The following is a 22167-nucleotide window of genomic DNA, read 5'->3' as shown; positions in this document are numbered from 1 at the left end:
CACCCACAAGGGCCAGGCACTGCTGACTTGGGGGTGGGTTGTCCACTGTCCCCTCCTCCCCCCACCATGGCACCCACTGGAGGACATCGGGGATGTGGCTTAGTGGTCCTGGGGGGCACAGTCCCCACTGGGGGACCTCACCATCAGGCCCTCAGCCTCCTGCCACCAGGAGCAGAGTAGGGGTGGGGCGACGCCCAAAAAAAACCACCAGAGGAGCCGTTTTCTGTTAAAAGTCAGAAGTGTTTTGTCTTGTTTTAATATTTCATCAGCTTTACAGGGTTACAATTGTCTTAAATATTTCTGAAGTTTAAATACAATCTGCATAATAATGTTATAAAATGTAAACTTTCAGTGTTCGTTTAAATTTCAAAATCACACTTTTTTTTTTTGTCTTTTTCCCCCCTTCCTTTTAATACCTGAATATCCTGCAAAAACTGAAATAAATCGTCACAGGCTGCCCTGCCACAGCCAAGGTGCGACAGGTTGAGCCCAGCCAGAGGTAGAGAGTAGTTTTACGTCTTTTTATTTGAAGTTTTTTTTCCCTTTAACCTGAGTTCAGGCGTGCTCCCCACGCCTTCTGACAAACCCCAGAGAAACTGAAATTTCACAAGTCAGGCATGAAAGGCTGAAGTCGTGTTTGCCAAGAAAAAAATGCAGAAGCAAAATTAAGGGAAAAAAAATGGTGGTGGGCAAAAATGCTAACAGTGAGAAAAGTGACTGTACAAACACACAACTATTACAAACCAACCCGCCACCCCGTGCCCACCCCCCACCCCCGCCCACCCCCCAGCTGGACAGCTACAGACCTGCGGCCAGTTTGGAGGTCACAAGGAAGGTTCTAGAAGCAGCCCGTCCACAAGCATCAGCAGATCAGGGGTACCCCTCGAGCCCCTCTCCACCCTGAGTTTGGGGGTCCCCATCCAAGGCATGCTGCTAAGCCCCACCTGTTCAGGAATGAACAGCACTCAACCCCGGTCCCCCGGGTTTGCATAAAGGGTGCTAAGTGCACCCCAGAAACCCACACCAATAGGTAGCGGTGGGGCTGGGAGTGTGGGGGTGCTGATTGAAGCGACCTAGGCAGAGGCAGGGCCCCTTGGAGGACGAAGTCCCTCCTGGCCCCAGGACCCCCTGCTATTCCCATGGCTGGTGGGTCCCCCCTCCTGGGCCCATGCCCCCTCCCCTACAATCATCAGCGTTGCCCAGCACCACAGGCACACCCTGAGTCAGATGCAGGATGGGGTGGGGCATTGCCTGCACGAAGCTCTGTCCCCTGATGCCGGGTCCCCGCGACACAGGTCGATGCAACAGCACACATGCGTGGGACCCTGAACTGGAGGCTAGGGAGGTGGGCACCTGGGCAGGGGTTTTGGCATCAAGAGTCAGACCTGAGGTAGAAACCGAAACTCGCAGCAGACACCCCCCCTCTATGAGGCCGGCAGGAAGCGGGTAGGGGGCAGAGGGCAGCCCCACACACTCTCGGGGTCAGGTGAGGGAAGAGCAGAGAGAGAAGAGAGAACGGCAAACAAGAGGGGGCAGATTGTGTCTGGGAACAAAAGGATCACCCTCCCACAATGATTGTGCCGCTGCAGTGGGAGACGACAGGAGGGGAGACTGTTCCGGAAGCAGGAAGAAAGGCCCAAGCCCTGTGCCACCCTCTCCTGGGAAGGTGGGGGGCGTCAGCAACCCTGAGATACACCAAAGAAATGGGTTCCCTCCCAGAGACACACCTCACCCCACAGGAAGGCAAACCCGATGAGACTGGGGGCTCAGGACCACCCCCAAGGTCTCCAAGGCAACAAGATGACGCCTGGGTTGGGAGACAGCAGGCTGCTGGTGGCGCCCCACCCCTCCGGTCTGGTTAGGCCGGGCTCCAGGGTCCAATTAGAGTTTCCAGGCTCACCTGGGAACAGCTGCGTTCTTCCCAGCCCACCTCAGACGGATGTGAAAAAGCGCTACCTCGCTACCTCGTGTGAGGGAGGCACAGCCCTAGCCAACACTACCTGGTCCCATGGACGGAAGGAAACTGGGCCCCCAAAAGCACACCTGGGCTTAAGGAGGACGGATGTGCAGGTGCCCCTGACCCCCAGCTGCATGCCACCAACGCCTGCCTTCTGACCCAGGGAACAGGGTTGAGGAGGGGGAGGACTGCAGGGCCCCCTCGGCCTGCAGTTCCTCGAGTCACTGCAGGGCTCCCAGCATTTAGAGGGACAAAGTTAAAGAGATGAGAATGGGAGTGGGGTGGGGTGAGGGGGTTCAGGGTGCCATGGCCCCAGAAACCTCACCCTGAGCTAAGGCCGGCTCACCCCCATCCCCAGACATGGCATCCCCAGAAGCAGTGCTCTCAGGCAAGGCCAGTCCCCAGGCCGTGTTCATCCCTGAGACAGGAGCCTGGGGTTGGCAGGGGAGCACCCCCCACCCCAGCAATTTCTCCTTTTGAGTTAAGACTTCAGGGCTCCCGACTGAGGAGCCCAGCCTGAAACACAAGTCCGGTGACATCTAGCATTCAGCATCCCTGCCCCTCTTCCCCCAGGACCCCGCCATGCACCCCCCACCCCAGCCAGCCCAGCCCAGCCCACAGCACCTGAGTTCATCGGCTCTGCTGACTCCAGCCCAGGCATCCAGTGTCCTGGGCCCACTGCACCACAGGAAATGCACAACCGAACCCAAATCAGTCATGGGAAAAATAAAGGGTATTACTTGGGTTTTTTTGCCTTTTTTTTTTTTTTTCTTTTTCAAGTCCAGTTTCCCTGAATGAACACAAATATATAGATATATATATATCCTTTTCCTAGGTTTGATTCCTCCCCCAAGAATAAAATAGAATATTTACAAAACAAAACCCCTAAAACCTCTTAAAAACCCTATAGAGTTTGAATTTCACTATTTGTTTTAAAAAAACAACAACAGTTCCCAAAAGCAACAACAAAAAAATTCAGCTGATCTTGGCTCAGGGGTTTCATTCAACACAAGGAGCTGGGTGTGGTGAGTGTGTGACAAACGGACAAAAAAAAAGCAAAGAAAAAAAAACAGATAAAAATGAAAAAACACAGTGCAGGGATGTATGAGGTAAACAGGATTGGCCTGTTGAAACCAGACACCAGTCCACATGGGTCCACCAGGGCTGCAGGAGAGCCCTAGTAGACATTTGCCTCTCTCATTTCTAATTTCCTTTGATATTCTCACAATTCATCTCTGAATGTCCAAAACCTGAGTAATTCAAGTGTTCCTTGGTTTTCCCCTGTTTTATTAAATTTTCTTTATATATATATATATATATATATATATATATGTATATATATATTTTTCTTTTCTTTTTGGCGTTAAGCTGTCGCTCCTCTGTGGATACCTCCCCTCCCCACCCGTATCTTCCGCCATCCCAGCCCCTGCTTGGCCCACCTGGACCCCCTGCCCATTCTGGCAGGTTCCCAGGGTGGGGAGTGTAGCGGTTAAGGCAATGAGTTGTTTGAGGTAGATGTGGGGGGTGCAGACATCCCTGCCGGCCCTGCCTGGCTGCCTGCACTGCTGCTGCTGCTGCTGTTGGTCCCGCTGTTTCCTCCCCGGCTGCTGCTGCCTCCACCTTTGCTGGGAGCGGAGGGTGGCGTGGGGGCCGGCGGCTGGGCAAACAGCACTCCTGGTGCAAGGACAGGAGGAGAGATAAGTCGTGGAGAATGTAAAAGGTCACATGACAGGGGCAAGCCATTCCTGAGCGATTCCCAGCAAAGTCCCTCTCCCCCAGGACACCACCACTTCCTCAAGCCTCCCCTCATGGGGTCTTTACAGCAACAGAGCTGTTCTGTGTCAACATTGCCACCTGGTGGCCTATAGGAGTCATGGGTCTGACCACATTATTTTTGAAGTACACAACACGTGATATGACCATGCTGAGCACTTAGTACTTGCTGAGCACCTGGCTAAGTATAAGACACAGACTATCTCTCATACTCTAGTCTCATAAGGGAAGAGCTCTGGGCTCAAGCCAGCCACACCGGAGGGGCAACCAGGACTCCGGAAAGACATGGTCAAAGTGGGCGTGCATGCCAGGCCAGCCTACCTGTGTACATGATTCCATTAATCTCTACTGACATGCTAATACTGTTGCTGCCGTTGGTGCTGGTCAGGTTCGCAGCCGAGTCCTGGCGGCTCTCGGAGGCTGCGGGAAGAAGAAAAAACACCCTTTGTCACCAAAAACCAGCCCCCATGCAATGAGCTGTATCATGTGGGTCATCCCCACCAGATGTGAAGCTTCACAAAGCTTCAGACCTGATCTCTCAGCAGCGCACACAGTAGGTATTCAACAAATACTTATTGAATAAGAATGTATTTGTCTTGAATTTGCTTTTTTGCATGATTACAACTCTTGTTTTCCCCTAATAATTAAAAAAATTTTTTTTCTTAATTTTTTGGCTTCACTGCAAAGCAGGTGGGATCTTAGCTCCTCAACCAGGGATGGAAGTCTCGTGCCCCCTGCAGTGGAAGTGGAAAGTCTTAGCCACTGGACTGCCGGGGAAGTCCTTTTCTAATAATTTTTATTGGAGTATAGTTGATTTACAATGTTAAGTTTTTCAGGTGTACAGCATGATTACAAGTCTTAAGCAATGTGCTTGTGCTTAGTCACTCAGTCGTGTCCGACTCTTTGCAACCCTATGGACTGTAACCCGCCAGGTTCCTGTGTCCATGGGGATTCTCCAGGCAAGAATACTGGAGTGGGTTGCCATTCCCTTCTCCAGGAGATCTTACCAATCCAGGGATTGAACCTGGATCTCCTGCATTGCAGATTCTTTATTGTCTGAGTCACCAGGGAAGCCCAAATCATGTCATTCTTTTTAATGGCCAAAGTATTCCAGCCTTGGTTCATTCATTCCCCTACTGATGGACACACTAGGGACATCATGCAAACATCTGCAGTGAACATCCTTGGACACCTGAGTTTCCCTGAGCCCTTGCATCAGCTCTGCTCTAGATACCAAGCAGAATCACCCAGTCCTGGGGCAAGTACATCTTCTATCTTTAAAAGACATTCCCGGGACTTTCCTGGCAGTCCAGTGGTTAATGCTCCATGCTTCCAATGCAGCAGGCACAGGTTTGATCCCTGGTCAGGGAACTAAGATCCCACATGTTCCGAGGCACAGTCAAAAAAAAAAAAAAGACTGCCAAGTTGTCACCTGTTTACACGCCCACCAGCAGGACCAAGGGGGCCCATTTCTACCACATCCTGAACAATATTTGATATTATCAAACTCTGATGGATGAAAAATGGTATCCCCTAGTTAACTTGCAGAGCCCCAAAGACATGGAGTTGAACAATTTTTCCTATTAGTTTATAAGTTGTACTCCCCAGGTGACTCAGTGGCAAAGAATCCATCTGCCAATGCAGGAGCCACAGGAGACGTGGGTTCAGTCCCTGGGTTGGAAAGATCCCCTGCAGGAGGAAATGGCAAACTACTCTAGTATTCTTGCATGGAGAATCCCATGGACAGAGAAGCCTGGCAGGCTATAGTCCATGGAGTTGTACAGTTGCATACGACTGAGTATGCATGATGAGTCCCAGCTGCCCATTCCTTGTACTGGTCTGTTAATCTTTTTTTTTCTTGTTGATCTGTAGGCACTCTTTACATATGTTGGCTATGAGGCCCTTCTCTTGTGCTTGTGCAAGAAGCACAGAGGGTCTGACTGCTGGGGTGGTACCTTGGCTGTTGATCCGGATGCTCATAGGCAACTGTGCTGTCATGGCCAGGAAGTTCTGCTGAAGTGCCCGCTGCATCAGCCGCTGCTGTTCCTCTGCCACCAGGGCCATCTTCTTCTCGGGAGGCTCCCCAGACTCCAGTTTCTCCCTAAGTTGCTCCAGGGCAGCTGCCTGGGCTGCCACGGCCGCCTGGGCTGCTACTGCCTGGGCCGCCACCACTGGGTGACCTGCCAGGGAGACTGGCAGGCGGCCGGGGACTGTGATAGGGATGGCTGCATCCTCCTCTGGACAGGAGAGAAGAGGAGTTGGTGGCCAGAAGGGAATGGAGGTAGCTTAGTCCCTGCTTCCCACACAAGGCAGGAAGGTGCCTCCTTGAATACCTTCCCTGAGGGGGTGCTCATTTCCTCTCCAGGGATGAAGTGGACAGATTTTGGAACAAACACAAGTGCTAAGAGCCTTTCTACTCTCAGGCTGACATCAGATACCACCATAATGGTAACAATACTAGTGATAGTATACAGTACTGCTTGGCATTATTAAGTAGTATTATACAAAGACCATAGTAGCACACATTACATACACATACAATACTAACTGCAAGAAGAGCTCGCCACATCTTGTCTAAAGCACTTAATGTGAACCATCTCAACAGCCCCATTTCTACCTAGACACCCTCTTCTCCACTTCACTGCTGAGAAAGCCAAGGCTCAGAGAGGATGGATAACTTTCCTGAGGCCATTGAGCTGAAGAGAAGTTGAGCTGAAATCAAACGCATGCAGCCCAAGCCCAGAACCAGCTCTGGACCATTCTCCTCTCCAGCGGTTGAAACAAACAACCCCATCATTCCCACTCACTGGTCCCACTGTGACCCACTCTCTCTTCTCCCAATTCTTCCTCCTGAGTCTCTCCCTAGTGGCCGGGGGCTGCCTCTCCAGGATGGACCCCATTGCAACTTTTGCACTCGCCAGCCCCTCTGCCCTGGAGTCTCTGCAGCCACCTCTGCTACTCTTGGCTCCAAAGAGCCCCTCGGACCCATTACAACCATCTTTCCCCAGCTCCCTCATGAGCTCCATCGGGTTCAGATCTCTCTTTTGTTCCCCACTGTCCTCCTCAGCTCCAGCACAGGGCTCGCAGAGAACAGATGCTTAATGATATTCACAGGTATGGCTGTGACTCCCTGAGGCTGGGGTGGGGTAAACAGAGGCCCATGGAGGTTGGAGGAGCTGACACTGGTGAGATCTCCTTCACCTTAGATCTAACCAGCCCTGAATTCTCAGGGTGCTGGGAGATCACCCTGGATACCTGGGCCAAGTCTGTGACATAGGGAGTCGCAGTTCGTGTGGCAGATGAGAAACGGGACCTCGGACAGGTGCACCAGCCTGCTTGAGGCCAGGCCGCCACATGAGCTGTTGGTGATTCTGTGTTAGGAAGGATTCAGAGGCTCCGTGATCGACTGGTAATGTCTGCCACAGATGGGGTCTAGGGTGTTGCACGCTGGGCATTTTACACACTGAAGGTCCCCAACAACTCCACAAAGGTATAATCTCCTGCATATTTACCCATAACGAGAGCTAGGCTCAGAAAGGGGCAGTGAGCACTGAGCAATAGCTTCAAGGATGATTACAGTCAGTTTGATGACCCACACTGGGACCATATGTTTAGAAGAATTCTAAAGCTCAAAGGGAAAAGAATACAGTGATCAACTAGCAATGTCTCCCACATGCAAGGGACTAGAGATAACCAGGGGCAGTAGCCTGGACCAATGCTACAATAAAAGAGTGATTAATCAGCAATGTTTGCCATGAGCAAAGGATAGGAAAATTGGGCATGGTTTGCCTTGTCCACCTTGGCACAGAATTGGAGGTAACAACTATTGATTCGTGATGTACACCAAGGGCACAGGTTTAGGGGAAACAAATTGATTAGAGATGTCTGCCTGCCATGGGCCAAGGCTGGAAGGAACAGCAATTGACTAGTAATATCTGCCATAGGCATACCACTGGTGGGTAGGTAGCCCCCTTCCACACCTACTTTGGGGCCTATCTTCCTGGTCACCCAGAAAGGGAAAGAGACATCCCCATCCCTAGGTCACACTGCCAGGCTAAAGGAGAATCATGATCAGGCCCCAGGCCCTGCGCAGCCCTCACCTTTCTTGATCTTGGGGGCTGGGGTGATGGAGCTGCCGTTGGTGCTGGCGGCCAGGCCCAGGGAGGACACAGGCAGCTTGGGCGAGGACAGCATGCTGTGGGCCCCGCCCGGTGAGTAGGCGAAGAGGGAGCCCCCAAAGCTCTGGCGCCGGCCCTCCCTCCGATTGCTGTCGATGGCTGCCTGGAGCTCGTTGGGGTTGCTGAGGCCACGCTTCTCACACTCGTAGGGGTACAGGTACTTCATATACCTGTGGGCAGGGACAAGAGGCAGGATGGCACCCAGGACACCTTGGGGGTCTGCTTGAAGCCAAGCCCAACCTCCCTGCCTGGATGCCCACGGGTCCTCTGAGCCCCTGTCCTCACCTATGCTGTTCCCTCTGTCGTGATGCCTGTCCTGCAGCACGTCCCATCCCCACGACCACCACCTGCTAATTCTTGAGCATTCAACCAGCAGGGCCGAAAGGCCGAGACTTTCCATGACCCCCTGCTCTGTGGTCCTTTCTACCTAGGGTCCTTTCTGCATGGTGTGAGCGGGCACTTACTGGGTGCGCAGCGTGAAGGCAGCGCTGGTGATGGATGTGGGCAGGTTCAGTCCCTTGGTGATCTCCCGCCACAGCTTCTTGTTGATGACCTCCACCAGGCCACCCTTCTCTGTCACCAGCACGTACAACATGAACAGGTCGAGCACCTGCTTCGCCATGATGGGGATGCGGTTCACAGGTGTCCCTGTGGAGAGGGGGGTGCTGTCACTTGGCACCTGGTACATCAGTGAGAATGGGTACCCCTGGCACAGCTGACCCAAGGCAGCTGGGCCTCTGGAGGGCTGCCCCTGGCATTATACGGGGTAAAGAAGCATCCCTGCTCCACCCAGTGTGACACTCAGCATCCCCTGGGGGCAGGGTCACTGGGTCAGACCCCAGCTTGCAAGAGCCCCGAGGCAGCTGTGTCTCTCAGTGTTTCCATCAGTGATCTGGGTTCATGCTGTTCATCTGTGGATGAGGGGGTGCTTCAGGGCCAACCTGGGGGCCCAGCATGAGAAACACAGCCTCTGTTATTCCTTCTACAACCAACAGCTACTAAAACAACTCCACTGTGTTCCCAGAGGCTGGCTCCCTCCAGGTCCCCCAGGGCTCTGCAGTGGGGAAGCAGGGCTGGTTAATCTACTTTGCAGTTTAGATAGCAGAGAGGTGGGCCAGCCAGGAGAGAGGGGCCCCTCCCTGCAGGCCTTCTCTCCACTTCTGCCCACCTTGATGGTCTGAGCCCCTGAAAACGTGCCTCCCAGCCAAGGGAGCCCCCAGGTCTCAGGTCAGTCTGACTGGCACCTTCCTGACAGTGGAGAAGCCCCCAATTATACTTCTCCCCTGGGCAGTGAAATAACAGGTTTACTGTCTGTGGTCCCCACACTGTCCTGCTCACATGGAGTACCCCACCTCGTGCCCAGCTGACATACAGCAGGTGTCAATAAACAACAGTGAAGGCTGCTGGGCCCCTATCGTGGCCCTGAGGGCAGGCCTGCCTCCCCTGCAGAGATGGAATCTGGCTCCCGCCCCCTCTGTCCCCACTGCTCCCTCCGCCCCCACCACAGTGCCCTGGACCTGGGAACCTGGTTTCCTCTCCCCAGCCCCAGCAGGACATCTCAGAACCACCTCCTGCCAACCCTTGCTGCTTCCTAAGTCGCCAAATCCCCAAGGAACAAACAGCCTGGAGGGGAGGTGGTAAGATGGGCCTCAGATCCCCCCCAACTTCATTTTCCAGCTCAAGAAGGAGAGAGACAAGCAACACCAGGTGTCAGTGGCACACCCCGCCCCAGAGGCACCCCCAGCACCCACCTGGCCCACCCGGGATGCTGAGTTAGGCTCTGAGTTAGGCTTCTCCCAGGACCCTGGGCCCTGGCTCAGCAGCAGGCGGATGTTTATAGAAGACGCAGGGCTGGGTGAGCACAGAGAGGCATTGATGGAAACGGGCAGGGGGGTGATAAGGAAGGGTGGAGAGGTCGTCAAGGAAACAGCAGGAGGGTGGGGTGCAGGCAGGACCCCTCCCCCACTTCTAGCCCCGGAGACTCTGGAGAACCATCCAGTTGGAGGCTTTGACTTTGTGATGGGGGCAGGGGAAGGAGGAATTACTGTCCCCCTGGAGTGAAGGGAAGGGGCTTGTGGGATGCAGGACACGATATCCAGATTCTCAGCCCCAAAGCCCTGCAGCCCAATTATAGATAGAGGGTTCAACAGGAAGGTGGGAAAGCAGGGCCTTAGAGCTGGGCTCTGAGGGATGCATAGGAGTTTGTTGCTTCCTATCCTCAGGAGCACCTGGCTTGGTAAGGGAGGCAGGGCTGGACACAGACCCTGAAAGCCCGGGTGGCCAGGAGCTGGGGCCTCAGAGAACCTGGCCTCACCAGCACCCCACTCCAGAGCAGCTCACCATATTCCCTCTGTGCCTCCAGGACACCAGGAACCCAGTCTTGGGCAGAGTGGGTGGGCTTTGGGCCTAAGGGCTTGGAGCCCCATGGTTGAGGGGACAGTGAGGGGCTTGGATAGGTGTGGATGGGGCTGATAAAGGGTGGGGTAGGAGCTCTCTGACCACATAGGGGGCAGCTGGGCTGGAAGATAACTGGGCTGGGCTGGACTCCTCCACCCTTGGCACAGGAGGGGTTAAAGCGGAGGCCGCAGCCCCCTCCCCTTTCATCTCCTTCCCTTCCGGCCTGGGCCTGTGTTTACAGAAGCTGCTAGCAGGGAGAGGCAGGCAGGGGCCCTGGACAAAGAAGCTGCCTGGCTGGCCCCTGCAGCCCACACCGGCCCCACCCCTTCCTGCCTCTCAGGCCTCAGTTTCCTTCCCTGAACGGTGGGGGCATGGGGGTATCAGGGAAATGAGCCCACGGTGCAGTGGGTACTCCTAGGATCTGTGTCTGGCTGGAGCTCTGAGCTGGGGGTAGGGGGATACTGGGGGCCCTCTGGGCCTGGCTCTCCCTGAATGCCCCCCTAGGCCTGGCCTCTGTCCCTGGTCATCTCCTGTTTGCAAGGCTGTGTCTGGCATCTGCCAGACCCCGGGGGTGGGGGTAGGGGGCAGAGGTGGCTCGGGCCTGGTACCCTGTATTTGCATAATAACCGTGGCCCTGGCACTCAGCACATGTGGGCACTGACTGCCACACGGCAGGGGGTGCAGGTGGCCCATCTCACAGACTGAGGAACTGAGGCCCCAGGTGGGAGCAGGGAGAGGTCGGGATCCAAGCCTCCCACCAATTGCAGCAGCAGGAAGGCTGGTCTCCAGTCCGCCAGGAGCTTCTGCCCACCACCCAGCGCCTGCCATCCTGGGAATCCAACCCTGTTCCCCACACAGAGGCAGGCCTGCTATGGGGGATCCTGGGAGCAGCAAGGGAGGAAGCCTGCACTGTTACTTCTGGGTTGGGGTCCTGAGACCCCCCCACCCAAGGACATACCCTTTAGACTCTCACAGCTGTGCCTCCCCAACCAGACCTGCAGCGCTGAGCCTCCTCTGTCAGACACCCATGGCAAGACGGTGCCTCTTCTCTCAGACGCTTGCCACCATGGCAGGGCTGTGTCTCCTCCTCAGGCATCTCTTGGATGCCTCCAGCCATGGGGAGCTCACTTTCTGACACACCTGCCCCAGGCTATGGCCAGCAGGGCCCATCCTCCTGGCAGGCAGACCTCACCTCGTTTCTGCATGAAACTGAACAAGTCGTCCAGGAACTCCTTCCTCTTGGGGTCTGCATCCAGTTCGTAGAGCTGTGAAGGCAGGGAGGGGATGGGTGAGCGGGTGCCGGAGCTGGCAGCATGTCCATATCACTTGGAAAGTTAGTCAAGGGAACTGCCAGTAGGAGAGGCAGCAGGGGGTCTCAGCCCTGGCCCTGTCCCCCAGCGTCCGAACATCTGCCAAGGTCCTGCTCAGCAGGCAGCGAGAGCCTGCCCCTGCCATCAGACAAGGACAATGAGACACTGTCCTGGGGTGGCGTAGCAGCTGACCACACGCTCAGCTTAAACCACAGAGATTGATTTATTCCTGTCTGGTTCTGAGACCAGCCATCTGGAGTCCAGGTATGGCTCTAAGGGGGATTCTTCCCATCTCTCCCAGCTTGCAGGGGCCCAAGTGCCCCAGGCCTATAGCTGCACCACCCTGGTCTCTGCCTCTGTCTTGCCGTGGCTTCTCCGTGGGGATTTGTCCAAAGTCCCCTCTTCCCATGGGGCACCCACTCACTGGCCAAGGGCCACCACATCTCCATCCTTAACTGCTCACACCTGCAGATACCTGACTCCCACGTCATGTTCTGATCACAGGTATGTGCTCAAGCTGAGTCTTGAACATACAATTTTGGGGGACACAATTTGTCTCACCCAGACCATCGCTACCATGAGGGCGGTGGATGTCTGGCACTGTCCACCAAGCCATGTGTGTATGCTCCTGCAGGGCAGAGAGGCAGGCCTGGGACAGAGTCAGGACTCTCAGGAGCTCTGTCTTACATATCCCTTGCCTGGGTCCACCAGTTATGGAGGTCTGCAGTATTTGCAGAGCAGGGTGTCCTAGCCTCAACTGTCAGCTCCCAGGTGCTGGTGGGCAGGGGAAGCCAGTAGAGGTAATTAGAGAGCAAAGCTTGGAGGGGGGATGGGGGGTTGCCCAGGAGGGCCAGTGCAAATAGCAGGCTTCAAATTAAGCTCCAGGGAATGTGCCCCCATGTCTTCCAGGACACAGGGCCAGCAGGACTGTGGCGGGGGGCCTTGAAACCACCAATTAGCTCCAGCTGGGATAATCTGTCATCAAGGCCTAAGAACAGGCTAAGGCCCAGCTCCTGTGGGAGGAGATATCCCTGGGCCTGGGAAGGCAGGGTCCTCGGGGAGGCTACCCTTAGCCATCTGACCCTTCTCTGGGCCTCAGTTTCCCGGTCTGTGCAGTGGAGACAATGTGGGGACTGCAGGGAACAGGCTGGGAGAGCTAGGAGTCCAGCCCTGGGTGGTCGAGGCCCGGCCTTTGTCTCCACCCTGCCCGGCCAGGCCAGCCAGCTGCATTCCTGCACTGATTTATGGTGGCCAGAGGCGTGCACCCATCCGGGCCCCTCCGCTGTCCCCGCCCCACCCCTGACTCCAGCCCACACAGCCCCCAGCACTGTGTGGGCCCCTCACCCCTTCCTCAGAGCCCATGATTCACACCCTGGTCTGTCTGCCCAGGGAGTTTGTCTGTTTTGTTTCTAGTGTCTAAAATGGGGCCTAGCACACAGCAGTTGCTTGACAGATGCTCGTTAAGTAAACCGATTGCTCAGCCGCAACATGGGCCAGGCTGGGCAGAGAAGACCAAAGAGACTTGTGGGGGTTCATCTTCAAATTTCCATCCACCCAGAACCTCAGGACTGGACCTTGTGCAGAAACGGGGTCTCTGCCGATGTCATTAATCATGATAGGTTTTCACAGTAGGACTGGGGTCCTCATGAGAGGAAGACAGGCAGATACATGGGGAGATGAGGCAGAGACTGGGCTGATGCAGACACAGGCCAAGGGACGCCCAGAGACCCAGGAGCTGGAAGAGGTGGGAGGACTCGCCTCTGGAGCCTCTGGAGGGAGCAGGGCCCTGCCATGGCCTGACCCTGTCCACTAGTCCTCCAGAACCGAGAAGATCTCTGTAGATCTAAGCCATCCGGTGTGTGGTCAGTTGTCCCGTCCAGTCAGTTGTCATACCTGCTCCAGGAAGCTCACGTGGGGTTCACTCAACCTCAAGCCCGTATTGACGAGGGGCAACACTTCCTCCTGTAAGATCCCAACCCCAGTGGAGGGGGACCCACCCTGCATGAACCCCTTCCTTTCCGGGCCTAGCCCCCACAAGAGATCAGAGCACCCCTCCTGCCTCAGTTTCCCCATCTTTCAGGGACAGTGGTTGATAAGTACAACAGCTTCACCCAGCGCTCCCGGCACCATCAGGATGCCCGTATTCCAAGTGGGCAAACAGAGTTTCAGGGCAGAGACCAGCTGCCTGCACAGGCGGCCCAGCTTAGAGGGGGTCCACTCACTAACCCCCAGGCCAGACAGTGAGCAGAGGTGGTGGCATGGCCAGACCCCCACGGGCTGAGGCATTATGTGAGGTCATAAAGGGGGTGGACACGTCCCCAGGCAGCAGGCAGAGGAGGCAGCTTTAATGGCCGTTGCTGTGGGCAGCCGACAACAAAGACGGACAGTAAAGGCCTCCCAGCTTTATGGGGCTCTTGCCCCAAGTTCCACACCCCTGTGGGGTGTGTCCTGCCCTGGTCAGCTGGCCAGGGCAGCCCACCAAACCCCAGCCAAGGGGGAGCTGTGGACGGTGTCCGCCCCCTCCCCCGCTACCATGAGCTGCTGGGCCCAGCTACCTGGTCTCACAAGGCTTTCAAGCCATATAGCTAGGCCAGGACACCTCCCTGGCCACGCCCAGGCCTCCGGCCCACCTGGGTCCTCTGGCTGAAACCCTGCTCCTTTCCGGCCCAGGAGGTGCTGTCATGCCTAGAGCTGCAAACCCAGGCTGGAGGTTGGGCAGAATCTCAGGAAACCCCCCTGGGGCTGAGGTGGAAGATAAACTGCCTGGCTCTTCCCTCCCCAAAGCTGAGCGCTGGGGCCACAGGTGCTGTGATCACGGGGCCTCCTCCGGCTGAGGGCACCCCACCTCCCTGCGGCCACGTGGTCCTGGAGGACCTGCCAGGGCCCTCCCCACTGACCTCTCACCGGCCTTCCTGCAGCTTCTCAAGCCCGCCAGAGGCTGTGGTCCCACCTCCGGCCTTTGACCTGGCAGCTCCTCTGGCCTGGAATGTTGGCCTGGCCCTGGCTGAGCTCTCTGCCCCCCAGGCTTCCCTGTCACCCAGGTCTCTGTGCTGAGGTCACCCCTCAGCTGCGCTCTCACTGGGACCAGGTCCGCCAACTGTGGGCAACTCTCTTGTGTACCCCACCCCACCCCGCCCTGTCCCCTGCACAACTGAGCCACATGGACTCACACTGTCCTCCCTGGGAGAGTGTCGGGGGTTTTCCCAGTGTCTAGAATTGGGCACACAGCAGCTGCTTCAAAAGTGCTCATTAAAGTGGACTTTGATTCCTCACCACAACTTGGGGACAGGATCCCCCCATTCTTTCCCAAATCCCAGACACGTCTGGACACAACCCATGTTCTGGGGCACCTGCGGCCCAGGATTGGGCAGACAAGCATCTTGGGGGTTCCTAGGGTCTGCCCCGCTGGATTCAGATTCTGCCCTCCCCAAGCCCCACCTGTGAAGGGGGCACAGGAGCCTGAGGATGTGGGTGTGGATGTGTGGGCCTGGGCTGGGGGTCCCCAAAAATGCTCCCAAGTGCACACCTCCCTTCCCATTTTCTACCTGCCAGGCGGGGTCACTGGGACATGGCCAGGTGGTCCCTCCACCTGTCTGGGCTGTGGCGGGGCCCCCACCCATTGGTGGAACTTGTCTGTCATCTAGTTACCAAGGCTTGGCTGCCCGTCGTCCATCTTCCTCCTACCCAGCACCACCCACTTCACAGAAGGGAAACTGAGGCACAGACCAGAAAGAGCCCAGTCCCCACCTCCCCTGCCCTGCAGTCTCCCATCTCCCCATCACCCCAGTGAGAACTATACTTCCCCTGTGGTCACTGCTGACCCTTACCTCCCTCTGCTTAGCCCCTTTAGACCACATCATGGTTTCGGAGCAAAAGGCATAGAGCCCACCTCAGGGCCTTTCCACCTGTGCTCCCTCCCCTGGAGAGCAGTTTCCTGGCCCCTCCTCATCCTCTGACCCCAGCCTCAGCCTCAGTTTCCTTTCAGGCAAAGACACAAGCCAGCCTGGTGCCTCATATGGCTTTCTCAGTGGACACCTGACCACCCTGGGGAGGTGGGATGGATGAGCGTGAGGGCCTGACACCTGCCTTGCTCGGGGTCCAGCACAGGTGTGGGAGAAGGGTGGAGGGGGTACGGAGCAGGGATCTTTGGAGGGATCCCTCCCATCCCACTCCACCCCACCCCACCCCATCCCCCACCCCCGCCCCATGGAGGGTGGAGGGGCCAGTGTCCAGGAGGAAGCAGATAAAGCCAGGCAGGCTCGGGGCTCCAGGCTCAGGTAGTGGGTGGGGGAGGGGCTGCGGAGGAAAAAGTGAGATAACCTCCCCCTCCCCCAACTGCTCAAGGGGCAAACAGGAAATTCTTGTTTGTGGCGAATGGTGAGCATTTCCACCACCACCACCCGGCTGCTGACCAGGCCTCCAGAAGCCCTGGCTGCAGCTGGGGGTGGGAGTGGGGACTGGGGTGGGAGTGGGGGTTGGGGTGAGAGGGTCCCTCACTGGAAGCTGCCCTGTGGGGATAGCAGACACCTCAGGAGCCAGGGCACCACGCACACTGAGACACCACCTGCCAGCCTGGAAAGGAGGACAGGCCTCTATCAATCCACAGGGGGGCCCGATGCAGGGGGGAGGGGCCCCCAGGACCGCCCACACTCGGGAGACCCCTCCCAGACATCACGTCCCCAGTCCCCACGGGGCTGAGGGAGAGGACTGCGTCAGGCCCAAGGCTGAGGGGGCCCTAGCTATAAAGAGACCGCCCGCCTGGGGCCCCTGAGAGGACCTTTGCCCCCTCAACAGTGTCTGCTCGGCCCCCTCCTGCCACCCAGGCGGCTCCAAAGTCCGAGGGGCCCTGTCTTGGATGGAAGAGGCCACTGGGCGGCAGGGGGACTCTGAGAGTGAGGCTGTGTCCTTGGACAGCAGACACAGGGACTCAAATCAGGAGAAACTGGAAGGATTCAGGATCGCGGAGACTCCCCCAGGCCCTGAGCAGGACAACTCTGTCCTCAGCAGACACTGATGCAGCTCGGAGAGCCCACAGCTGGGGGCAGGTGTAAAAAGGCCTGTTTTCACACTTGTGTCCAACCACAGCTCCTGGGAACCAGAGAAGGATGCTTCCTCCAGGCTGCAATGGGGTGGGGGTGGGGGGAGGAACAGAACCCCCACCCCACCCCCCTGACCCCCCCACCCCCATGGGGAGCACAGGACTCGGGAGAGGGTTAGGGAAGGGATGAGGGATGGAGGAGGAGCCAGGCAACAGGCAGGGCTGGGCGCCACCTTAATCTCGCCTACTTTATCCTGGATTGTTAAAGAAAATATTTATGGAGGTGAAAGTCACGTACCATAGAATTAGCTGTTTTACAGTGAATGATTCAAGGGCCTTCTGCGCACAGTGTTTGACAACCACCACCTCTGTTCGTTCCAGAACCTTCCATTCCCCCCAAACATACCCTGTCCTCCCAGAGCCCCTCCCCCCCATCCCCTGACAACCAGGAGCCCACTCCTTGTGTCTGTGGATCTGCCAGTTCCGGATGTTTCTCATCAGCGGAATCATACCCTGTGTGTCCTTCTGTGTCTGCTTCTCACTGAGTATTGTGTTCTCAGGATCTGTCCATGTGATAGTGAGTGTCAGGGCTTCTCTCCTTTTCGTGGCTGAGTAATATTCCAGGTGTGTGGAGGGACACATACGTCCATCCATTCACCACTGATGGACATTTGACTCTTCCCTTTTTTGGCTATTATTACAAATCTCACCTATTTCTATACCCTTTGGGTTTTGGACAAAAACAGATTCATCATACCACCAGTAAACAAAGTGAAACTGCAGTGAAAGAGCAGAGAAGGCTCCAGAGCTGGCTTTTAATCCTTCAACGTCCCCCCTCAGAGCAACCAAGATGACACTTCCCTGCAGCTTCTCAGAGTGGAGGGTCCAGGGAGCTTTCAATCTCTACACCAAGATCAGGCTGTGTCTGCCCTGCTCCAAGGCTGCCCTTGGCTCCCTGCCTCTGTCAGGAGAAGCCAGATCTCCTACCTGCCAGGCTGGGTGGGTGGGGCTGACCCCCTGGATGCCGGCACCTGGCGCCTCCCCAGTACTGGCCCCTCACTGTCCCCATCCTGGTCCTGTCTGGGGCCTCTGCATTGCTGGTGCCCCCACCTGGGTCCCCCTCCTCCACCCTTAAAACCCTCTTTGGCTCCTGCTCTGACTCCCAAGCCAGGGCAACACCCTGAGTAAGACTCCCTGCCCCTCCACCCCCAGCATCTGTCACGGGTCACGTGACTCTGCACTTATTTGGGGGATGGTTTCTTTCCCTTCTTCATTCCCACCCAGACGACAGCCCCCAGGGCATAACAGGTAACAGGGGGTGGGCTTGGTATACAGCAGGTGCTAAAGAAGAACTTACATTCCTACCCACCTAGGTGTCCTCCATCACAGCTCAACCCTTTGTCCCCCGGGGGACCCCGCCCCGGGCAGATAAAGCCCCTCCTCACATTATCTATCGGGCTGGGAGGCCTGGGCCGGGGATGACTCAGCACGGGCAGCCGTTGCCAGGTGGGCCCAGGCCTGGGCCGGGTCCCTGGGGACCACTCAACCGCGGACCCATTCATAGAACCGCCCACACACAGGCTGGGCGCAGGGCTGGGGGCGGGGCCGCATCGCATCCCCACAGCCCCACCCTTCACGTCCACTCTGCACCCGTGAAAGTAAGGCGGGGGGGCGGGGCTCCATGCGCACTGGTGACCAGTATCGGTCTGGCTATGGTGCTGCCCCCACCAGTTGCTGAGCCACTGGGCCCTATAACCGTCCGTAGCATCTGCCCAGGGGGTGCGTTTCTGCCCCTTCTCGCCCCTTCTCCCCAGAGACTCCGAGGGGCAGGGTCAGATGGATGAAGCCAGGACCATGGCCGAGCTGTGGGAGGAGGTGGGGTGGGGTGGAAGGACCTGGAGTCTGGAACCCTCCCTGTCTGCCTCAGTTTACCCATCGTGGCAGGTGGCGGTACCTGGCCGGGTGGGCAGTAAGCAGAAGTTGGTGTGGTGCCCACAGCCCTTCTGGGGGTGGCAGGGGCTCAGGAGGAGGAGGGCAGAGGAGGAGGAAGCCAGGGAGAGCAGTATCAGCCCTCCAGGTTAGGGCCAGGTCAGGCCATTTTACAGCCATAACTGAGCACCTTCTTTGTTGGTTTTCTTGTGGGGGGGCCCACACTGCGCATTTGGGGTGCAGGGTCTATAGGATCTTAGTTCCCCCACCAGGGACTGAACCTGGGCCCAATGCAGTGAAGTGCTGAGTCCTAACCACTGGACTGCCAGGCAAGTGCCATCCTTCTCTGTGTGAAGGCCCATACTGGATGCTGGGGACACAGTGCACCCAAGAGAGACCTGGCCTGAAAGGGCAGCAGAATCCCACCCAAGGGTGGCCAGGGCCCCTGGCTCCAGGGTCCCTGGAGGGTTGGGAAGGGCAGTCTGGCTTGTTGCTGTATACAGCAGGGGCTTAATAGTGTCCACAAGGTGACAGGCCCTTCCCACAAGTTGGCCTCCCCATGCACCTGACCCCTGGGGCCAGCCCCACCCCAACCCAGGCGCCGGGCCACACGGCCCTTTCATTTCCCGTCAGCACTCCAGGGCTGCAGGGGCCCCACTCGGCCGGCAGGAAATTGGGGAAGTGATTCTGGGCAGGGCAGAAACATCTGCCTGCTTGGCCACCGCCCCCCCCAACTGGTGTGTGTCCCCTCTCAGCAGAGACGCAGCACCCCCACCCACGACACAGATATTAATAAAAGTTCCAGAAACAAGTCACAGAGCCTGACCGCAAAGTCAGTGATGAAAGGCACTTCTTTCTGGATTTCCGGATTGCGAGGTTCCGGGGACGTGCCCTGGTCTCCAGTCAGCCTTTCATTGAGTGGGGGCCCCCGGAGCCTCAATCTTCCCACCTGGGAAGTGGGCAGGGGTGCACCTGGGGCATCCAGGTGGGGGAGGACAAGGGGATTGTGGGAACAGGCTGTGCAGAGAGAACAGTCAGGCCCCGTGTAACAGCTGGGGATGCCAGCCAGGCCTGGCATCGAGGACGCGCCCAGAACAGGGAGCAGAGGAGAGAAACTTCTAGGAAGGTAGCAGCCCCAACATGCAAATCCGGGCGGCGGCCTCCATCCACCTGGGAGCCCCCCGCCCACGGGCTTGGCTTGAGTAGACCACTGTCCATGTGGCAGCCCGTTTCTCAGATAGGGAGACTGAGGTGCTGAGAGAAGGCACAGAGTGGGACTGGGACCTGGGACAGAGCCCCTTGACGCCTCTGGCCACGTCAAGAATCTGGTGGGACTGGGGGTTGGGGTGGGACTCCCTGCCCAAGAACACCTGGCATGCGCGGGGCACCGGGCAAAGGCTTTGGGGTCAGAAAGTGAAAAATCCAGCATCTCCTTCTCCACCCCCTCCACCTGCAGTTATGAGCCTGATGGTCCTTGTGTTCTGGGGTCCTGGGACCCCCACAACCCGAGGACAACAGTGTTGTTACCGCTTAGCTGCTGGCTCAGGGCAGCTGAGGAGTCTGAGCCCTGCACCCAGAGCCCGGCACCTGGGAATTAAAACTTCCACCCTGGGGGACACTTCCCTGTGCTCCCAAAGCTTCGATCCCTGGTCAAGGAACTAGATTCCACATGCCACAATTAAGACTCGGGCAAGCCAGATAAAAAAACAACAAACAAAAAACCCACATTGTGCAGGAGTAACTTCTAAAAGAAAGTAGCCCCGTCCGTGTACCTGCAGAAGAGCTGTGGGCAGCCCCCAATAGGCGGAGAGGGACCCTCCTAGTGGTCCAGTGGCCTGTAGAGCTCCACCTGCTCAGGGAGTGATGTTGCCCATTGCCCCCCACCCAGGTTCACTCAACGGAAGCACAGCAGAGTTGTGGGGGCAGGTCCCACCCCTCCCTGGCCCTGCTGACCGGGTCCCCACCGTCCGGGGCGCCCACAGATGGGGCCGGAAGGAAGGGGGCTGCTTCCTGCCTCCTGCTCAGGAGTCAAGAGGAAGGGGCCCCGGGGGGGCTCAGGTTCTGGGGTTCCCGCCAAACACACCTGCAGGAGCTCCCATCAGACCTGAGCCCAGGGTGGAACACAATCTGCCTCACAATGACCAGCGGACTCAGGGTGCCACCAAAACCTGCCCCCTGATGGCAGGGGAGGACCACTCTCCTGGAACCTCCCACCTCCCCAGCTGCCACCTACATCAGCTGAGCTGGGCTCCCCCAGATAGCCATGGCATGGAATAAAGGAATAACCCCCAGGACTTCAGTGGTTAGGACTCAGCACTACCACTGCCAAGGGTGCCGGTTCAATCCCTGGTTGGGGAAGTAAGATCCTGGAAAGCATACTAAGTGGCCAAAAAAAAAAAAACCCACCCACAATAACCCCAGAAGTGCCCTAGGGCCCCACTTCCAGTCTAAGAATCCAGCACCCTGTCAGCGGGCACATGGACCTGCCAGAGGGCACAGGGAGGGGCTGGGCGGGCCGCTGGCTGGGCAGAGTGCCAGGTGGGGCAGCAGCCACCAGGCCGGGAGAGGTGGCAGCTGGGGCCATGCACACTGTCCCCAGGCGCTCCCAGGAAAAGGGCAGATGAGTAATTACATGGTGATGGGGGCAGGATGGGCAGAGGGGCATTGGGGTTGGAGATCAGAGACAAGAAAGGAAAGAGAGAGAGCCATGAGGGGGAGACAGAAACTAGAGACGTGGAGACTGACGGACGCAGTCGGTTTCCAGGCCAAGGCCCGGCTCCCCCAGTGCCAGGCATGGTGGCCTAGCAGGAGGAGGACAGTTCACATTGGTTCCAGCCTTCAGTGAAGACCCAGGGCCGGCTGGAGTCCTGGGGAAGAACTTATGGGGCTCATCCTAAATGAGGGGGGATAAAGAACAAGAGGCTTTCCAGGTGTGGTCCAATGGTTAAGAATCTGCCTTGCAATGCAAAGGACACTGGTTCAATCCGTAGTTGGGGAAGATCCCATATGCTGGTGGGGCAACTAAGCCCGTACTCCACTACTACTGAAGCCCGTGCGCCCAGAGCCTATGCTCTGCAACAAGAGAAGCTGCTACAATGCGGAGCCCGCACGCAACAACAAAGACCCAGCACAGCCAAAATAAATAAAATTTAAACAACAATAACAGAAGGAGGACGTGGTCCACCCCATCCAGAGTTGGCAGCCCTGGGGCTGGGGGAGCCCCTCCCTGGGTGGGGACCTCACAAGTCCAGAAGATCCACATTGGAAGCAAGGGGGTGAGGTTGGGGGCATGGCCTAACAGGGCAAAGGCTATAGTGGCCATGGGGATCCTCAGAGGCCCCTCCTGTGGGAGAAAGAGAAAGTGGCACAGCACCAGGGCCATGGCAACTGCAGCCTGGATAGAGATGCCAGACACCCCCTCTGGAGGAGGCTCCATGGCAGACACTAGCTGGATTCACCCCACCCCAAGAGACACAGACACACCACACAGCCCCCCACCTGGACCTGCGTGACTGTGGACACCCGTGTCTGCCCCACGGCCGCACATGGACCTTTCCACCCCCGTTTGGACGTGTGCTGTCACCC

The 22167-nt window shown here is 57.2% G+C and overlaps 1 protein-coding gene across 9 annotated transcripts in view; it reads right to left on the bottom strand.

Annotated features, from left to right (window-relative positions):
- Window positions 1-219: 219 nt before the first annotated feature.
- Window positions 220-22167, bottom strand: part of ARID3A (AT-rich interaction domain 3A) — a 35430-nt gene continuing 13482 nt past the window's right edge. For all 9 annotated transcript variants that reach the window (XM_061423400.1, XM_061423397.1, XM_061423398.1 and 6 more), the window contains 6 exons: window positions 11498-11570; window positions 8373-8556; window positions 7831-8078; window positions 5686-5967; window positions 4052-4150; window positions 220-3631 (listed from right to left, as the gene is read on the bottom strand). In XM_061423400.1, the coding sequence (XP_061279384.1) occupies window positions 3447-3631; window positions 4052-4150; window positions 5686-5967; window positions 7831-8078; window positions 8373-8556; window positions 11498-11570 (1071 nt within the window). In that variant the 3' untranslated portion in view covers window positions 220-3446. The remainder of the gene's footprint in view (window positions 3632-4051; window positions 4151-5685; window positions 5968-7830; window positions 8079-8372; window positions 8557-11497; window positions 11571-22167) is intronic.

The sequence above is a fragment of the Bos javanicus genome, chromosome 7 (assembly GCF_032452875.1).
Source record: "Bos javanicus breed banteng chromosome 7, ARS-OSU_banteng_1.0, whole genome shotgun sequence".
NCBI classification, from domain to species: Eukaryota; Metazoa; Chordata; class Mammalia; order Artiodactyla; family Bovidae; genus Bos; species Bos javanicus.
This window is presented reverse-complemented; position numbering and strand designations above follow the sequence as displayed.